Source organism: Musa acuminata, chromosome BXJ1-8 (genome assembly GCF_036884655.1).
Source record: "Musa acuminata AAA Group cultivar baxijiao chromosome BXJ1-8, Cavendish_Baxijiao_AAA, whole genome shotgun sequence".
Lineage (NCBI taxonomy): Eukaryota > Viridiplantae > Streptophyta > Magnoliopsida > Zingiberales > Musaceae > Musa > Musa acuminata.
Window position 1 is genome coordinate 40,941,033 of NC_088334.1, and position 18,662 is coordinate 40,959,694.

Below are 18,662 nucleotides of genomic sequence, written 5' to 3' on the forward strand. Positions count from 1 at the left end.
ATGTTCCGTAGTGTAGTCAGCTATAATTTCGGTGTAGTGACATTGCTAATCATGACACTACTAGCATGCTAATATTACAGTTGACGTGAGAATAGCAACATCGATTGCACGTTACTGGAACGACATCAAAACTTCCACGTCGAAACATATCCAAACACGATTTAGGTTCCAACGTATCAAATGCTTTGGTACAAAAGTTCGAATCGCTAAACAATAATGTATGAGATGAGAAATCTCTTCGATGTTTTCCACGAAGCATTGATATCATGCCACAAGGTGGTGGTAACTGACAATTGCCGCCGAACAGAGAAATGCGCTCTCTCCCTATCTATTCATTCTTGTTATCTCCAACTTCTCTCCTCAGTTATCTCCGAAGCTATTCAAAATAAGCATATTACCCCCTTCAAGGGGAACCAAGATCTCCCATCTTAGGTTTGTTAGCGATATCCTCCTCACCTTTAGAGCTAAGCATAGATCAAAGAAAAATGTTAGACATTGATCGATTGCCGGCTCGGGATAGAGATTCCGTCCACTGGTTGAACGACCTGTTCACAGTCACGAATGACTTTGGCAATTGCTCTGAGCTTTCCTCCTGTCAGAATGCACGCGTCATATTTGTCGGTCAACGCATGTTCCAAGTCAGGTGTCCGTTTTCTGGCTTGAAAAAGAATCAACAGGAAAGACATTAATTCGTGTGGCCCAGAGAACTCACTAAACCAAATAAACAACGATTGGACTCCGTAAGAGTCACGCAGTTGCAAAAAATGAAAATGCTATGGACGATAAAGAAAGACGACTATTCTTTGGCCTTTCACTGTGCACAGCCATATCCTTCAGATGCAGTCGGATATGGTTTTTGAAACATTTCATGGACGACGGGTGGATTAATATAAAGCAAGCGGCATCCTAAAGGCAGTGGATACATCTGGCTACAGTGCAGGTCCTCCGTTGCTCAAGCAGAACCCTTTTGGAAGAACCACAAAAGGTACCTTCTCAGAAACCCATGATATCGTTCTTCCCACTTCTTGATGTTCCCAGTTAAGCTCAACACATTTCTTAATGTGTAGTAGTTGTTGTTGGTTGAAGATTATATAACATGTTATAATTACGATCTCTGTGGATACGTGAGAAAAGCTTATGCCGATAGTTAGATGAGGCGATGAAGCAGCAGTACGTGATCTAAATGCTCAGCTTTAGATGCATGCTCCTGCACAGACTCGTGGACGTAGAAGTTAGACATGTAAGCATAGATCACACTTATCAATTAGAGGGTTTAGGATAAATAATTAGGATATTCCTCTCAGGTCATATTCTAAGAACTTCTATTCTATTATTCAATAATCATAATCAAGATCCAATCAAATCTATAATATATCTTATCATTAATTAGTAATATATACCTAGAATTCAAAATAAAAAAAATAAAATAAAAATTTATTTAAAAATAGTTTTATCTAATCAAATTTTAAAAATTAAAAAATTATACATGGACATTAATTTTAAAATAAGTTAATAATTTAAACACTTAATTAAGTTCGACTATCAATACGAATCATAGTGGTTGTATGTTATCGATATCATACTTCTTTTTTATGTACCACTAACACTATTAGTTTTTCTAATATAATCCATAATGATCTATGTAATTTATCTCATCAAGATAATCCTATTATCATATTTAGTTATAATTATATATACATAAATATAAATAAGATAGTATAAATAAATTTAATTAACTAATAAAAAAAATTCAATAATGATATCTACTTAAATACTTATTTCATGTAGATTACTCATCTAAATCCATATTGAAAATTTTTATTTTTATATTCATTTGATGTAACTTAATATTATAATAGGCTATTTATGTCATAACAATTCTCGTCGAGTCTCTTTTAAAAATTAAAGAAATAGGCTAAGTACAACCGATGTCTTCTTTTTGAAAAAAAATCTTTGGCCATAAGTTTGATTTTATATCATTCAATATTATTATTTGAGTTACATTTTATCTTAAATAGGTCATTTATAATTGACTCTTTTGTAGTTGTTAGAAAATTCAATGAGTTCCCAAATATTATTTTGGTTTATCAATTTCAACTCTTCTTTCGTTCCATCATATTACTTTTCATAATTATTGCTTTTTATGACATAAAAATGAGAAGGGATCAATTTTGATTCCTATGTTATAATCTAGTTCTTGTAGATATAGTACATAATCATCGAAAATAACACATCTCTTTTTCCTTTGAGATCTTCTCGAAACTTTCGGTTGTGATTATTTTACAAGGTTATAAGCAGCAACATCAATATGATATGAGAGTTCATTAGTGTTGTTTTATTAACCACTCTTATTAATTTGTTTAGTGATTTGAGGAACAACAACCTCTCGAATAAGAAATGATAAAGGAGTATAAACATATATCTCCTATATATCAAAATTAACCTTTTGATATTTTTTAACTCTTACTATTTTGATTTTTTCTAAGAATCTTGCATTATTATATTCCACTATTCTCATACTATAATTAGGTGTAAAATCTAGATCTCTTGGAATTTTTTGGATAATCAATAAGATACCTAGAAATAGTTCTTGGATCTTATTTTTTTAATGTAGATTAAAGACTCCTATCACTACATGATAACCCCAAATATATAGATATCTCAAACTGAGTTTCTTACAAATTTATAACTCAAACTGACTTACTAAAAACCTTATTCAAGATAAATATAGTTGTCCTAAGTGCTTCACCCCAAGTCAACTCATATATATAGAAATAACTCATTATACTCTTAATTATGTTTATAAGAGTATGCTTTTATTTTTCAACAATGCTATTCTACTATGGCATACTTAATAAGATATACTAAGCACAAATACCTTAGTTTTTTTAGGAATCTAACAAAATGAATAGGATTCCAACCTAACTTATCATATCTATCATAAAATTTACTACCCCTATTAGATCTGACAATTTTAAGTTTTTTATCTAATTATCTCTTAACTTCGTTTATGTATAATTTAAGAGTGCCAACAGCATGAGACCTTTTATGTATTAGATATGCATAACCATATCTTAATAAGTCATATATAAATATGATAATATATCTTTCTTCACTGAAATAGAAAATATAAAGTGGTTTGTAAATATTAGTATAAATAATCTCAAGGTATTTTTTACTACTATGATTTTTATATATATTTAATTTGTTTTCCTTTAATACAATCTATACAAACATTAAAATCAAAATTAGTAAATTCTAAATCTTTCAAGATATTATTTTTCACTAATCTTTCAATACTTTCTTTGAAGATATACCCAAAATGTCTATGCTATCAGATAGAAGATTTTTCATTATTGAAACTATGTTTTAATTTAATATTTAATTATATTTTAGTAAACTTAAGATTCAAATTAATTCTATGTAAACTATATACATAACAACTTTTATTAAATCATAAAATATACTATATTTACTATTAATAAAAGAAACATAATATATTAACTCATCAATTCTAGATCGAAAAACTAAAATTTTAAAAATGCAAAAAACATAGCATGTGTTTGCAATATCTATTAGATGACCCATTTTTAGACATAGGTGATAAGCTTACATTATAGTTACTTCTACTCTGAGATGATTCCCCATAATAATGAATTTTTTTATATTTATTTTAATTTTAGGTTATAATAAATTATTATATATTATTAGTAACATAAGTTGAAGCATCAAAATGAATCCACCAAATATTAGAAGGAATCTCTGTAATGTTTTGATTCAAAACATATAAAAGTCAAATTTATATCTTTCTTTTCAAACCAAATCTTATATTTAATGTATTCTTTTCATATGTCTTTTCTTATCAAAAAATTACTTTATTATGAGGTTTTCTTTTTATTAGTCTGCTTAACATTTTTAGATCCGATAAATTTATTTGGTAGATGATGTTTTTTTTTTTTATTACTAACTACTTGAGTAGTAATCAAGATATTATGAGATCTTTCATACCTTAACCTTAACTCTTCTTAAACACAGATACTAGTCAACTCATTCAAGTCTTATTTATCCTTACTGATATCATAGTAAATTTTGAAGAAAGAGAATTAAGAATAAATTGCACAAGGAAATACTCATTCACATATATGCATAATTCTTTACGTTTCATAGCCTTGTCAGTCATATTAAGGATATGATCTTGAATCCCCCCGAATGTCATCAGGCTAAGTCATAGTTAGTTCTTTTACTAATGTGTCCATTAATAAATTATCAATAAATTTAAACCTATTTTTAATAACCCTCAAATATTCTAATGTGTTAGTTGTAGGCGGTGATGAAGTCTTAATATTATTTACAATCGTTAAGCATTAGACTAAGTTTATTAGATCTTTCTTAAGAATTTATTTCATTAACTTATTTTATAGTGCTTTATCAATCAAGTCTATGGATCTTTCAATAAGCAATGTTAGGTAAAAATTTAATATACCCAATGTGAACCGCATATTCTTTAACTATTTTGAATAATTTGAACCAAAGAGTATAGGGATACTAAATGTATGAGAATGAATGGAAGAAAGTATCACCGTGAAATATAAAATAATATTAATGCTTTGAGTTTCTAAAATATAATGAACTATTAATAACATCCATATTTCACCTTAGGGTGAAACATTAATATATATGATGTTCACTTAAAAAATTATTTATGGATGACTAATATTATCCTTGTGGAATAATATTATTATCTTTGGTTATACAACTCTAAATTGTAAGGATATCTAAAATAATATTATCCTATCCCATCACATAATTATCTAAATCTCTTAATTATTTGTGTCATTGTAAATATTTTTTAATATCATTTATGACTAATTTTTTAATATAACTTTATGAGTCATTAGTTTAAGTCATTTTGACAACTATTAGACCAATATAATAATATAAAATATAGTTTAAAGTGGCCTATAAATGATATCATTTATTGTAATTCATAATTCATAAACATATTATCCTAGGTCATCATGACAGTTACTAGTCAAAGAAAACTTAGAGATATAAAAGATAAATAAAATTCACCAAACTATTATTAATATAATTTATACAATAAGATAATAATAGTAATAATAATAATAAGATAATAACTATAATAATTATTAAATATTAATTAATATAAAAAATCTCACATGACGATTACAATCATAATAAAATATAAATAATATCTTTATGTAAAAAAAATATTATTTTATAATTTTAGTTCATTCTCAAGTATTTAATAGCCACATAAATATCCAAAACAATAATCAAAATTTCTAAATAACATAAGCAATTAATTTGGACAATCATAAATCATATCATATGAATAATAATAAAATATTTATAATTTATTTTTTTATTTAATTTAGGTAAAATAATTTATCAAAATTTATGACATAATTTATGTTATTATGGTTCAATAATAATGCCAAATCAAACTGGCAAAATCATAAACAAAGGATATTAGTAAAACATAATTAATTTCATGTAGGTAAAATAAAAATTTTACAATTAAAAGCATAGGTTAGAAATAGTTGATTTTTAAAGGACAAATATAATTTTTTAGGATATATATTGGAATTATCTATTTTTAAAGGGTAAAAATATCATAAAGGGATATCAACTAAAATCAATAGATTTCATAAGGTAAAATTGATCTTTTGTAAGGTGTAAGCCCTAAAACCTTCACCCTTTCTCCAAATTGATATCGAACCACAACTTGCCCATGTCGTTGCCCAACTACGTGAGTCTTCATTAGTGGTGCATGTCACCATCGACAGATTGTCATGGACTTAGCTGGTTTTGCCTAAGTCGTACAGCACCCTTGCGTGTCCGTTCGCAAAGATCAGCCTCCTTGAAATCTCCCACGGTCCCTTAGGACCTACAAAAGAGAAAACGGGTTAGAGAAAGCGCCTCACTTGGGATCCACAAGCAAACATTCCAGGAAACACTTAATAGATAATGCAAATTACAAACAGACTTTATAAGCTCTGAATAGTTGCACAACAAAGGGTCAAAGTTATTGACGAGTTGAAACAGCGTAGCGGATCAAAAGTTCGACTACTCAATAATAGTAGCGAAGAGCAGTTGGAAGCCGAGAGGCGCATTACAGTTGGAGCAGAAGATTGAAGACTTAGCAAAGGCGAGTAGTTGTAGTGTCCACAAAGGCTTCGACGAGGACGTCGAAGGAATGGGTGAGGGAGAATGTTACGGACAAACTTCTAAATAGGATGTTTGATGTAATGCTTATGTATGTCCATGTCTTTTGGTATGTTCATGCTTTACACAACATGTAGAGGGACAACTAAAGTCTTAATAGTCTCATTTTAGTTGGGTTTGATGGCCGCTTTAGACTTGTAAATAAAGGTTGTGTCATGTGGACACTTGTGAGAGATTTTCGACCTGTAATGGACCACTTTGACCCTTTGTTGTGCAACTATTCAGAGCTTGTAAAGTATGTATATAATTTGCATTGTCTATGAAGTGTTTCTTAGAATGTTTGCTTATGGATCCCGAGTGAGGCGCTTTCTCTAACCCGTTTTCTCTTTTGTAGGTTCTAAGGGACCGTGGGAGGTTTCGGGGAAGCTGACATTTGTGGACGGATACGCAAGGGTACTGCACGACTTAGGTAAAACCAGCTAAGTTCATGACATATGATATCAGAGCGGGATAAGCACTCAATAGAAACACTTGGCATGCAAACATGGGGGACCTAGCGGGGCTGTGTTGAGGGCGGTCAGCACACACGCGACCATTTGGGGGAAAACGGGCATGGGGATGTAGGGAAATGGAGTCGCTCGGAGGAGCGGGTATCTGAGAGTGGCATTCAGAGGAATGACCAATGCTTTACGCAAGAGGCACCATGAGAACAAGCAAGCTGGGAAGAATGCAGAGCGCACAAAGGTTGGGATAGCTTAGTTCGAGCTACGACTCGACGTTGACAACTACATTTGATGGTGCTCAAGGCAAGCGAGATGCATGGTAAAGGATGAGACCATGCAAGGTAGAATAAGTTACTCAGCGACCGAAAGAGTTGTGCAAAGCTCAGAGAGGTGCGGCGAATTGCTAACTCGAAGAATTCGGTACTCATGAAAGGGCTTGTATGCGGACGATGGAATGTTCGTGGCCATCCCAAGGTGACCGATACTCAGTGCTATGGAGCATTGAAACTTTCTCTTCGGTATGTGAAGGATACATCCGTAGGAGGCTGAAGTGTGCAGTAAGTTCAGCATGTTGCTAGGCCTTGAGTGGTGCAGCGGGGACTATATTGATATGGAGTCGTAATCTAATAAGCATGTTTGCAGGAGGTAGAACAATGGCATAGTTTGTTCAGCAAATCAGAGTAGTCCAAGGGGATGGTGGTCTCCGAAACGAAGAGATATGTTTCTCCAACGGGATAGATATCCAGGAGGGATAAGTCCTGGCTCTCTAGAGGGAGAATCATGTGCGACAAATCACACATGTTAAGGAGTACCTCAAAAACAATAACTCCTCAAAGCTCAATAGACCAAGCGAGCGACGAGGAGTCGTTGCATGATTTCGCTTGAGAGAATGTATTAGTGGATGCATTGCGAGATCAAGTGAGGGAGCGACCTAAAGCAATACAAATGAAGGCACACTTGGAGTCGATATGGAGATCAGACTCAAGGGAGGGCTGATCCGTGGAATGGTGTGCGTGAGGGCCACCATCAACTCAATGCAAAACGAGGAGCAGAACAACTTGGGTGTAACTCGGTGAAGTACCCAAGCTATATGAAGTGAGCCGGCATAGAAGATGGAACATGGAGTGGAGGCATAGAGCTTTCCTTGGATAGAGGTCAAGGACATGAACTCTTGCAGAGGCAAGAGCAAGATCATGTTATTCCATGGGTCCTTCATTCTGATGGAGCGTACTCATCTTGCATGGTGCCAAAGACGAAGGGAGCTTCTGGGCACATGCACCTTTTCTCAGAGAAGCATTTGATGGAGAAACTAAGGTGACTCAACTTGCGGAGGCGAAGTTGAGTTCAGAAGGCCTTGGCACGGGGCAAGAGGATGCAAAGGCAGGTACTCTTGAAGAATATTCCATAGTGTTGCCATTCAAGTTGCTTGAGGGAAGCGGTGCACAGCGGAGATTGTGCTGGTAGGGGCAGAGGCCCAGGATCCAAACAATGGTGCACTAATTGCAGTGAAGTCAGTGGACTTTGGGAGCTACTAGGTGACCGACTATCCTAGAGCGGTACTTCATCTAGGTGTGACCCAAGAGTGGGTGGATGAAGGTCGATTGCCAAAGGAGCGAACAAAATTGAAGGTGGAAGAGACACTGCGATGTATTGGCAGAGGCCACACATGGAGGGTTCACAATTCGAGTTTATCCCACAAGGATCAGAATGCAATAAAGATGTCACCAGGAGGCGACATGGAGTAGCGGATTGTGGTGGAACAGTTCGTGGCAATACGATTTACACGACACAGCCCCGTGAGGGACTAGATCATACGGAGGTATGATCGGGAGCTACTGGAAGCTCCACTTCAGTGAACAATACAATGACAAGAAGGGCTATGGATTCAAGGAGTGAAGGCCATGGTACCGCAGAGGTGGATCTTTCGTGTATGCATCGAATTTTGCATCGGATGAAAGCCTTGGTCATCAGCATATGGGGGCTGTGTTCCACCAAGGGAAAAGTTTGAATGCAAGTACCAGTGAGTCCCATGGGAGGAACTTGATCATGCAGAGGTATGATCGAAGCAGCTAGAGAGTTGGACTGCTCCAAAGCCATATTTGCTTAAAGGAGCCCGACAAATCAGAGGACAAGATCGAGTAAGCGAACGTTGCTACCAAGGAAGCTAACGAGAATAGAATCGGTGCAAATCCTACAATGTGATGGCAGAGGCCATTCATGGGAGTTGCAGTCTATCTTTCCATCGACCAAAGGGATCTACTTGGAGGACACAAATGTGTTGAAAGCAGGGGGTCGAAAGGGGCGAGGAAGCGACGACGAGTCCAAAGGGAGTTAGCTACCCAAAATCAAACATCAGTTAGAATGAAGGTGGACTTGGAGGAGTGCCATAGAGACATATCTATTAATCGTGAAGAAAAGGGATGCAGATGCAAGGCAACGGATAGTAGGGCCATGGGCTTGGCAGCGCCATTGATCCCTTGCTCTTATGGAGGGAGAGTGCTTGGTCATGAAAGGGGCCGAGGAGGTGGAGCATGCAAAGGCAAACTCCATGTACCGAGACAAGGCTGAAGGGCAGAGGCCAAGAAACTTCGTAAGACCAGTGTCAACGGGATTCTCATCAAGATAGCCGAAATTGAAGGACTTCAGGTCATGCAAGAGTGCATTACCAAGGAACGAAGCAGGCAATACATGATACTATACCTTTGCTACTCAGTAGAGTAGGTGACAGGGTTGATGGAGAAGACGGTACAATCCTAGAGGCGACCAAATCTATTAGAGAATTACTCCAAGTTGGGGTGAAAACTTCCTGCATTCCAGAAGTTCGATGGCATTGAGAAGGTGAATCATAGTAGTTAACTTAATACAAGGAGTGCAAACACTTTGAGTGCTTCAGAAGTGTGAGCAAAGAGCAGGCGAAGGCCAGTAACCAGCTCGATGCATGGAGTACAACCTCGAGGAGGCGGGTGAAGTCAAGTAACCTTTGCCTTCTCAACTCTTAAGAGGATGGGCAAAACCAAGTACCCCAATTCTCTTATCTATCCAGTAGAGGAGCTATGCACAGGTTCAAGGACCCTTCGAAGATAATGGAAGACAATAGTTGTCAAATCCTCACCAACGATGATTAGTGCTACCGAGAGTAGATTGTCCGCTTCATTTCCCAACCAAATGCCAATCAAAAGAGGAAGTGATGTGAATCTACTTAGAAGGGACATCTAAGTGAAAGAAGAGTCGATGAGCAAATTTTGTGGAGGAAGGACCTAAAACTTTAAAAGTTTACGAGGTGATGCTCATTAAAGCTCCAATAAGCATCCACCCAGTTCAAGCAGCATGAGGCATTTGAGAGACTGGCGCATAGTAAGGATGGTCTTTTCCTTCATTTGGAGGATTCGCAGGAATCAACAAGGATCAACACAACTCAGCCAACCCCACACTAGAGTCAAAGTCATTGACGAGTTGAAATAGCATAGCGGATCAAAAGTTCGACTACTCAACTCCAACAGCAGAGAGCAATTGGGAGCCGAGAGGCGCATTGCAGTTGGAGCAGAAGATTGAAGACTCAGCAAAGGTGAGTAGTTCCATAAAGGCTTTGACGAGGATGTTGAAGGAATAGGTGGGGGAGAATGTCACAGACAAACTTCTAAACAGGATGTTTGATGTAATGCTTATGTATGTCCGTGTCTTTTGGTATGTTCATGCTTTGCACAGCATGTAGAGGGACGATTGAAGGCTTAATAGTCCCATTTTAGTTGGGTTTGGTGGTCGCTTTAGGCTTATAAATAAAGGTTGTATCATGTAGACACTTGTGAGAGATTTTTGGTCTGTAATGGACCACTTTGACCCTTTGTTGTGTAACTATTCAGAGCTTGTAAAGTTTGTTTGTAATTTACATTATCTATGAAGTATTTCTTGGAATGTTTGCTTGTGGATCCCGAGTGAGGCGTTTTCTCTAACTCGTTTTCTCTTTTGTAGGTCCTAAGGGATTGTGGGAGGTTTCAGGGAGGCTGACCTTTGCGAACGGACACGCAAGGGTGCCGCACGACTTAGACAAAACCAGCTAAGTCCATGACAAGATGTAAGGCCACCAAACATAATCACCACCCAATGACCACAACCTCCTTGAGTGTCGGCAACGTAGCATCATTGTTTATCGTCACCATCATTGTCTGCTAGATAGTCGTCACGCCAAAACCCATCGTCGTGGGCCTTGTGGACTTTAGCAACACCATTAACCTTGGTCATAAGCAAGCATGCGACCGAGATCCACTATCGTGATGCATCGTCGTGATCCTTATTACTGTGACTTGCCATGCCAACGATAGCTAGAAAACCATTAGCACGATAGCCAAAGACCACCATTGATTTGGGAATTGCTACCGCACCAATGTAGTTGTTGCCCATAATAAGGCCCGCTACACCTTTGTTGTGATGCACAACAGCACTATCATTTGTGTAGCCTCCATATTGCAATGAGGACATCTCATGGCCCTCCTCACTGTTAGGAAATCTAGGGTGGCATCATATGTGTAGTGAAAGAATAGAAAACAAAAAAGTCTCAGAATTTTTTGTAGAAAAGAAGGTTTCATCGTCATGCAAAAGTTGGTGCGCCAAAACCCGCGAAACAGAAAACTACACGTATAAAAAAGATGTGTTACCTCGAAAGATCGTATATCCCTAAAAACTTATAGATCTATGGGAGAGGATGAAGGAGGTCAACTATTCTCCTCTCTAGTGGTGATCCACATGGTAGGGGATACGAAGACGCTCTTCAAATCATTGCCCAAAATATCTTCCTAGCGCGCACCACACAATCTAGAAGGGGCTATCCCTTCATGTTGTCCACATAACCCAAATAGGGACTACAGATTGAGGAGGAGAAGGGGAGAGGAGAATAGGATGTGGTATCCAAAAAGCCTAGCCCATGACCCTTTGTTTCCCTCCTATTTATAGAGGCCTCATGTCAATTTAACCCTAATGGATCCTACCATATTGGGTACTAGATCTCTATCCAACTATCTAAACCTCTTAGATTAATGTGTATCTACCTAATAATCCTACATTGACTCTTATTAAAAAATCATCCGTTGGATCCAATAATTCAGTGGTTTATTGGACATCCAATAAGATAGGGGTTCCAACGGATATCTCATATCCGAATATCTACCTGTCGCAATACCTACCATATGTGTGTAACCCTCTAGGCTCAATATTGAGCTGGCCGTGAGACATATCTGTCAGAACTCCTTCTGGCTCAGTGAATTATTATCTCCATGATAATTCACTTGACTCATCGAGTACGAACGTATTAGGCCACTACACCACAGTCCCTAAATGATACAGGAGAATCCAATCTTTTAGACTTGTCTGTTTTCAGTTACCATGTATCTATAGTCCTTCATCCATCGAATATCCCAAAGACCGTATTCTAGGCATGGTGCTACCCATATAGTTTCTACTTGAGTCTTACTCTAATTGGATTTTCCTAGAGAACTCTTTCTCTCTTAATCTGAATGACCATAGCTAGCAATTTGTTTAAGCAAGGATACTTGAGATATTCCTCTTATGACACCGAGAATGGATGATCCTCTATCAACACTCAATAGCCCTCATAAGGTTGGTTGCCACTCCCAATAATAAGCTATGTTAGATCTGAAGCTTCTAAACCTATAAATCTGGTATCATAGAGTGGAGTACTCATATAAGGCATTATTGGTATCTCAAGTCATCATCAACCATCCAACATTCTATGAGCGAATCAATCAATGAACTCATTCTCCAATGAGCACCTGCACTATAACCCTAGTGTCCCACACGAGCAGCTATGAGACCAGTCACCTCCATCATATGGATGGGTATATAGTACATCGGTCTCTGCAGTTATCTCGATGCCTCTCGAGTAATCTATGATCGAGATTATTTAGGGTTTGTGTTTAAAGGTAAATCAATCTCAGTATCATGAACTCATCATGATCTGATTCTCATTACATAGATCCATGGACATCACAATATATACATATGCAACAAGCAATATAAAGTGATAAAATATGAAATAATATAATAAGCAAAAAGAATGTGTATCATGCCACATATACCATCATTTACATGATTGACTTATAGGGTACCTATGACTATCACTCATTAGACCAACAACCTTACAATTGTCCTACAATGTTGATGCCTACCATTAATAACTTCGACCACCCATATCATGGTCACCACATATGGGCCAATGATCGCCACCACTACCTATGGCAAGATTCGTAGCCATAGTGGGATGGGTTGCCATTGACAATAGCGATGACTCCATCGCATGCAATAGGCTATCACACCTTAAGTCCAATGACCATAGTAGGTAGTCAACCAATCATCGCACCTCCAATGACAACATGTTGTTTATGGCAACGCCGACAGGTATCTCTGTTATGAACATAAATCATCCACGACAGGGCTAGCAACCGTAGAAGGTAGTTGTCATCCACAATGTTGTTGTCAACAACTTGTTGACAATAGATCGTAGACAACATAATTTTGCAAGCAAAGATGCTAATAAATATATCTAAATATAAAACATATCTGATATATTTTTATGATCTAATGTATTCGACTTCAAAACAATAGGCTCTGATGCTAATTGTAAGCATAAAATCATAATTATACTATTATATGGAATAAATTTAATGTTAGAATAGGAAATCAAATATCTATATATCACATAGTACATGTGCATACCTTTAGATACCATTCAGAATACTTTTATTTGATTTGTTGAACGTACTTCAGAGTTAGATACGTAGAATGCAGCAATACCAATTTGTAAAGAGAATTAGAATCTCTTTCTCTAATTCTTGTGTATATTATCATATTGAGTCTCTAGAATATTTTGTATATTTATAGAGGAGGATAGAGGATCTATGATAAGAAATTAGGGAAGTTTCTCGGATCATCTTTTAAGAAATCTATCATAAATAAATTTTTTATTAAATTTATATTATATCTTATCCAATTAAATAGAATCATATAATCTAACAAAAAAAAGTTATACTTTTTGATGGATTAATTAGTTTTAACTGTCAAAATTGTTGACTAGCTTCTCTCTCATTCTTACGAAAAACTTGGCAGATTCCCTATGTTTTAGCTTTCAGAACATCTGGTTTATGATGCTAAGCTGTATTGGCATTCTTCTCTAATGAGCAATGATCTCTGTGAATTTGTCAGCCATGATGCCGCACAGAGCGAGGACTTTATGCCTTTTGTTCTGCTTCTCCACCGTGATCGCCTGCACGAGCTCTCTGTCCTTCAACTTCTCCAGTTTCAATCAAGACACAAATTCGAAGATGACCTTTCAAGGCAACGCAGTAATCGACAACACCACCATACAACTCACCAAGGATGGAGCCAACGTGGCTGGCGTCGGCAGAGTACTGTACAATGAAGCGCTGCTCCTGTGGGATGCCAAGACGGGAGAACTGACCGATTTCACCACCCAATTCGCCTTCCTCATCCACTCCCACGAGTATAACTATGCCGACGGCCTCGCGTTCTTCCTCACGGCCAATTATTCTTCTTTCGGTGGTACGCCTGTCTATTCCGAAGGTGGCTACCTCGGCCTCTTCTGCAATAGCACCATCATAAATTCCACAATTAACGCCGTGGCTGTGGAGTTCGATACCTTCTCCAACAAATGGGATCCCAGACGCGAACATCTCGGCATCGACGTCAATTCGATCAACTCCTCTGCGACCGTGTTGTGGAACGGCAGTGTCAACGAGGGCAGGCCGGCAAATGCACGGGTGAGTTACAACGCCAGCACCTATAACTTGAGTCTCTTCCTGACATACGAGAGAACAAATCTGTTACCCAGCAGTAACTACAGCCTACATTATATTGTGGATCTGCGAAAAGTCCTGCCGGAGAAGGTAGCAGTAGGCTTCTCGGCGACCACAGGCAACTTCACCGAGACGCACAGCATTCTCTCGTGGTCTTTCAGCTCGAATCTACAGCCAAAGAAGAAGAAACTGACGGCTGGACTTGTTGCCAGTTTGGTTGTCGTCGGAGTGGTCGTCTTGATGCTTGTGTCGATGGTCTTGCTGTGGTTGTATAAGAAGATGGAGAACCATAGTGGGACAGAAACAGATGCAGAGGACATGGACTATGATGAGACTATCGATCATGAGTTCGAAACCGAGAGAGGGCCAAAGAGGTTTCCTTACAGAGAGCTGGCCGCTGCAACACGGGACTTCTCCGAGGAGAGAAAGTTAGGGGAAGGAGGATCTGGGTTGGTCTACAAAGGTTACTTGAACCAACCGAAGCTTGATGTAGCCATCAAAAGGATATCCAAGGGATCGAAACAGGGAAGAAAGGAGTACATCTCCGAGGTCAAGGCCATCAGCCGGCTGAGGCATCGGAACCTTGTACAGCTGATCGGCTGGTGCCACAACCGCGGCGAGTTCTTGCTCGTCTATGAGTTCATGCCCAATGGAAGCCTCGACGCCTACCTCTACAGTACCAAGAAGCACCTCGAGTGGTCGGTGAGGCACAAGATTGTGTTGGGGTTGGCTTCCGCACTGTGTTACCTCCACGAGGAGTGGGAGCAGTGCGTGGTGCACCGCGACATCAAGACCAACAACATAATGTTGGATTCGGCATTGAATGCCAAGCTGGGAGATTTCGGCCTCGCCAGGCTAGTGGACCATGACAGTAACCTGCAGACGACGGATTTAGCAGGGACGAGGGGATACATGTCTCCTGAATACTTCTACACCGGCAAGGCCAGCAAAGAGTCGGATGTCTACGGCTTCGGAATCGTGGCGTTGGAGATCGCGTGCGGGAGAAGGACGATCGAGCCAATGGAGCACCCGAACAAGGTGAGGCTAGCCGAGTGGGTGTGGGAGCTCTACGGAAGGCAAACCATCCTGAAAGCGGCGGACGAGAAGCTAAAAGGCGACTTCGACGAGAAGCAGATGGAGAGCTTGATGGTAGTAGGATTGTGGTGTGCTCATCCGGACTACAACCTGCGGCCATCGATCAAGCAGGCGATCAGCGCACTGAATTCGGAGACACCATTGCCTGTGCTTCCTGCAAGCCGGCCGGTGCTGACGTACAGCGTGCTTTCCATGGACGACGCGTCGATTGCTACGGTATACAGTGTCAATGATTCACCTTCCGACCGTTGTACACATTCCTGCGAGCGAAGCTCGTCTCCAACTGGACTTTCGAAGTGAGATTGATGTGGAACAGGACCAACATCTGACATGAATGTGTGTATATTAAGTTATTTGGACTGGATTTTCGCGCATCATACAAGTTATCGACAATAAGATGTTGAAATCGATACTCATGTTCCGTAGTGTAGTCAGCTATAATTTCGGTGTAGTGACATTGCTAATCATGACACTATTAATATGCTAATATCACAGTTGACGTGAGAATAGCAACATCGATTGCACGTTACTGGAACGACATCAAAACTTCCACGTCGAAACATATCCAAACACGATTTAGGTTCCAACGTATCAAATGCTTTGGTACAAAAGTTCGAATCACTAAACAATAATGTATGAGATGAGAAATCTCTTCGATGTTTTCCACGAAGCATTGATATCATGCCACAAGGTGGTGGTAACTTACAATTGCCGCCGAACAGCGAAATGCGCTCTCTCCCTATCTATTCATTCTTGTTATCTCCAACTTCTCTCCTCAGTTATCTCCGAAGCTATTCAAAATAAGCATATTACCCCCTTCAAGGGGAACCAAGATCTCCCATCTTAGGTTTGTTAGCGATCTCCGCCTCTCCTTTAGAGCTAATCATAGATCTTGTTCCCACGTCCTTAAAATTATGAAGGTCTATGAGAATATCAACACCCACCTTACGGTTAATCTCATCAAATCAAACACCTCATTTGTCGATCCTTGTGTACTTGAGAACGTTTCTCTCATGGGGTAGAGATAATGAAAGAGAGCAATCTTTCGTTTTTGTCAAAGTCATAAAAAGTCTCTTATCGTTGGCTGACGAAGTTGTCCTTATCAATTCAATGATTAATTCGCTTTCCGTTCATTGATCTCAACTCCTGGGTTTCAGAAAAGATTCTTTAAAGACTCGCCAAAATGACTTAAGGAAGCACTACTGTGAGTAGCACGTACACTCATTCAACTCAACTCGACTCCCCTCCAGATGTGCCGTGGTAGAGTTGGAGGGCGATTGGCACCTTAAAGCTAGCCTGAAAATTTATCAAAGGGTAATTATGATAACCTAATAAAAATAATAAAGCAGAAAATTAAAAGCGATAATAACATCAAATTTACATGGTTTGATCAATTGACCTACATGCACGGACGAAGGAGGAGCAAAACACTACTATAAAAGAAGGACTATTACAAATGCCTTAGGAAGATGTTCCTAGGCCATAAAACACGAAACTACTAAACAAGAAAAGCCTAAAACAAACAATTAGGTTTTCTTGTGGTACATCTGATTTCAAAGCCCATGCCCTTATTTATAGTTTAAACAAGAGATACCAAACTTGATTTTCATGATGTGAGACTATGTGGGATTTGCCAAATTAACAAATTTTTACCTTGATATGTCCTAACAAAACTTTCTCCACCTTCTTCATAAAAGCCCCAACGAGCAATCACTAACAATGAACACCAGCCAAATCCAAGTGCTGCTTGAACTTGTAAACCGAAAGAGACTTCGTAAGCATATCAGCTGGATTGTCTTTCGTATGAATTTTCTTACCCGAAGGCAGCTTCACAAGATCCCAAATTCTATTCCGATGTAGAAATTCAATTTCTTCATTTATCGCAATCAACCACTTAGCGAAATTATCACAAAAAACTGCATCTGAGTAGATAGTAGGCTCACCAACTTCACTTATTTCTTCTGCAACAAACAAAGCATATGCAACTAAATTTATATATCTTTGTGGTGGTCGAATATCTCTATGTGGTCTATTCTTGGCTATGGAATATTGTTCTTCCTCTAGATCATCTTTGTTAGTAGATTCGGGACTATCTACTGACATTCTTTGAGTGGAAGAGTTCGACTTAAAAGAATTTGAACTACCAATCTCAAGCTCCACCTACTTCTGCGCATTATCGTTTGTACAACTAGTAGATTCCTCTTTGGAAGATAACATAGACAAATTATCAAAAGTAACATCTTTACTTATTACAAATTTTGGGGATTTAGGATCAGAACACCATAATCTATATCCTTCTACTCTAGAAGCATACCCAAGGAAAATATACTTTTTCGCTCGAGGCTCTAATTTGCCTTCATTTACATGCATGTATGCTAGACACCCAAAATTTTTTAAATCAGAGTAATTAGCAAGAGTACCTGACCAAACTTCCTCCGGAGTTTTAAAGTTAAGTGCTGCAGAAGGAGCGCGGTTGACAACGTAACAGGCAATATTAATCGTCTTTGCCTAAAAGTCCTTTGTCAACCCTGTATTTGAAATCATACTCCTTGCTCTCTCTAAAAGTGTTCTGTTCATACGTTCGACCACACCATTTTGCTGAGACATCATCCTAACAATGCGATGTTGAACAATTCCTTCATTTTTGCAGAATTCATCAAAGTCACCTTCACAAAATTCTATGCCATTATCTGTTCGAAGTCGCTTAATCTGTTTACCTGTTTGCTTCTCAATCAAAGCCTTCCATTGTTTAAAGATTAGGAAAACATCATTTTTATGCTTTAGAAAATAAACCCAAACTTTCCTAGAATAATCGTCAATGAAAGTCAATATATACCTGGCACCACCCTTAGACTAAGCATGAGCTGGACCCCAAAGGTCTGAATGAATATAGTCAAGAGTACCTTTTGTTTTGTGAACTGCCGGAGAATTGAAGCTGAATCTTTTCTGCTTTCCAAAAATGCAGTGTTCACAAAAATTCAGTGGCTCAGTACTCTATCCGCAAAAAAGACCCCTTTTGCTCAATATGCTCAAACCTTTTTCACTCAAATGA

General features: G+C 38.3%; 1 protein-coding gene across 1 annotated transcript; it reads left to right on the forward strand.

Annotated features, from left to right (window-relative positions):
- Positions 1 to 851: 851 nt before the first annotated feature.
- On the forward strand, positions 852 to 16,026 carry LOC135589103 (L-type lectin-domain containing receptor kinase IX.1-like). Its single transcript, XM_065081404.1, has 2 exons — positions 852 to 985; positions 13,905 to 16,026. The coding sequence occupies exon 2, from the start codon at positions 13,907 to 13,909 to the stop codon at positions 15,908 to 15,910; it is 2,004 nt and encodes a 667-aa protein (XP_064937476.1). The 5' UTR covers positions 852 to 985; positions 13,905 to 13,906; the 3' UTR covers positions 15,911 to 16,026.
- Positions 16,027 to 18,662: the final 2,636 nt, after the last annotated feature.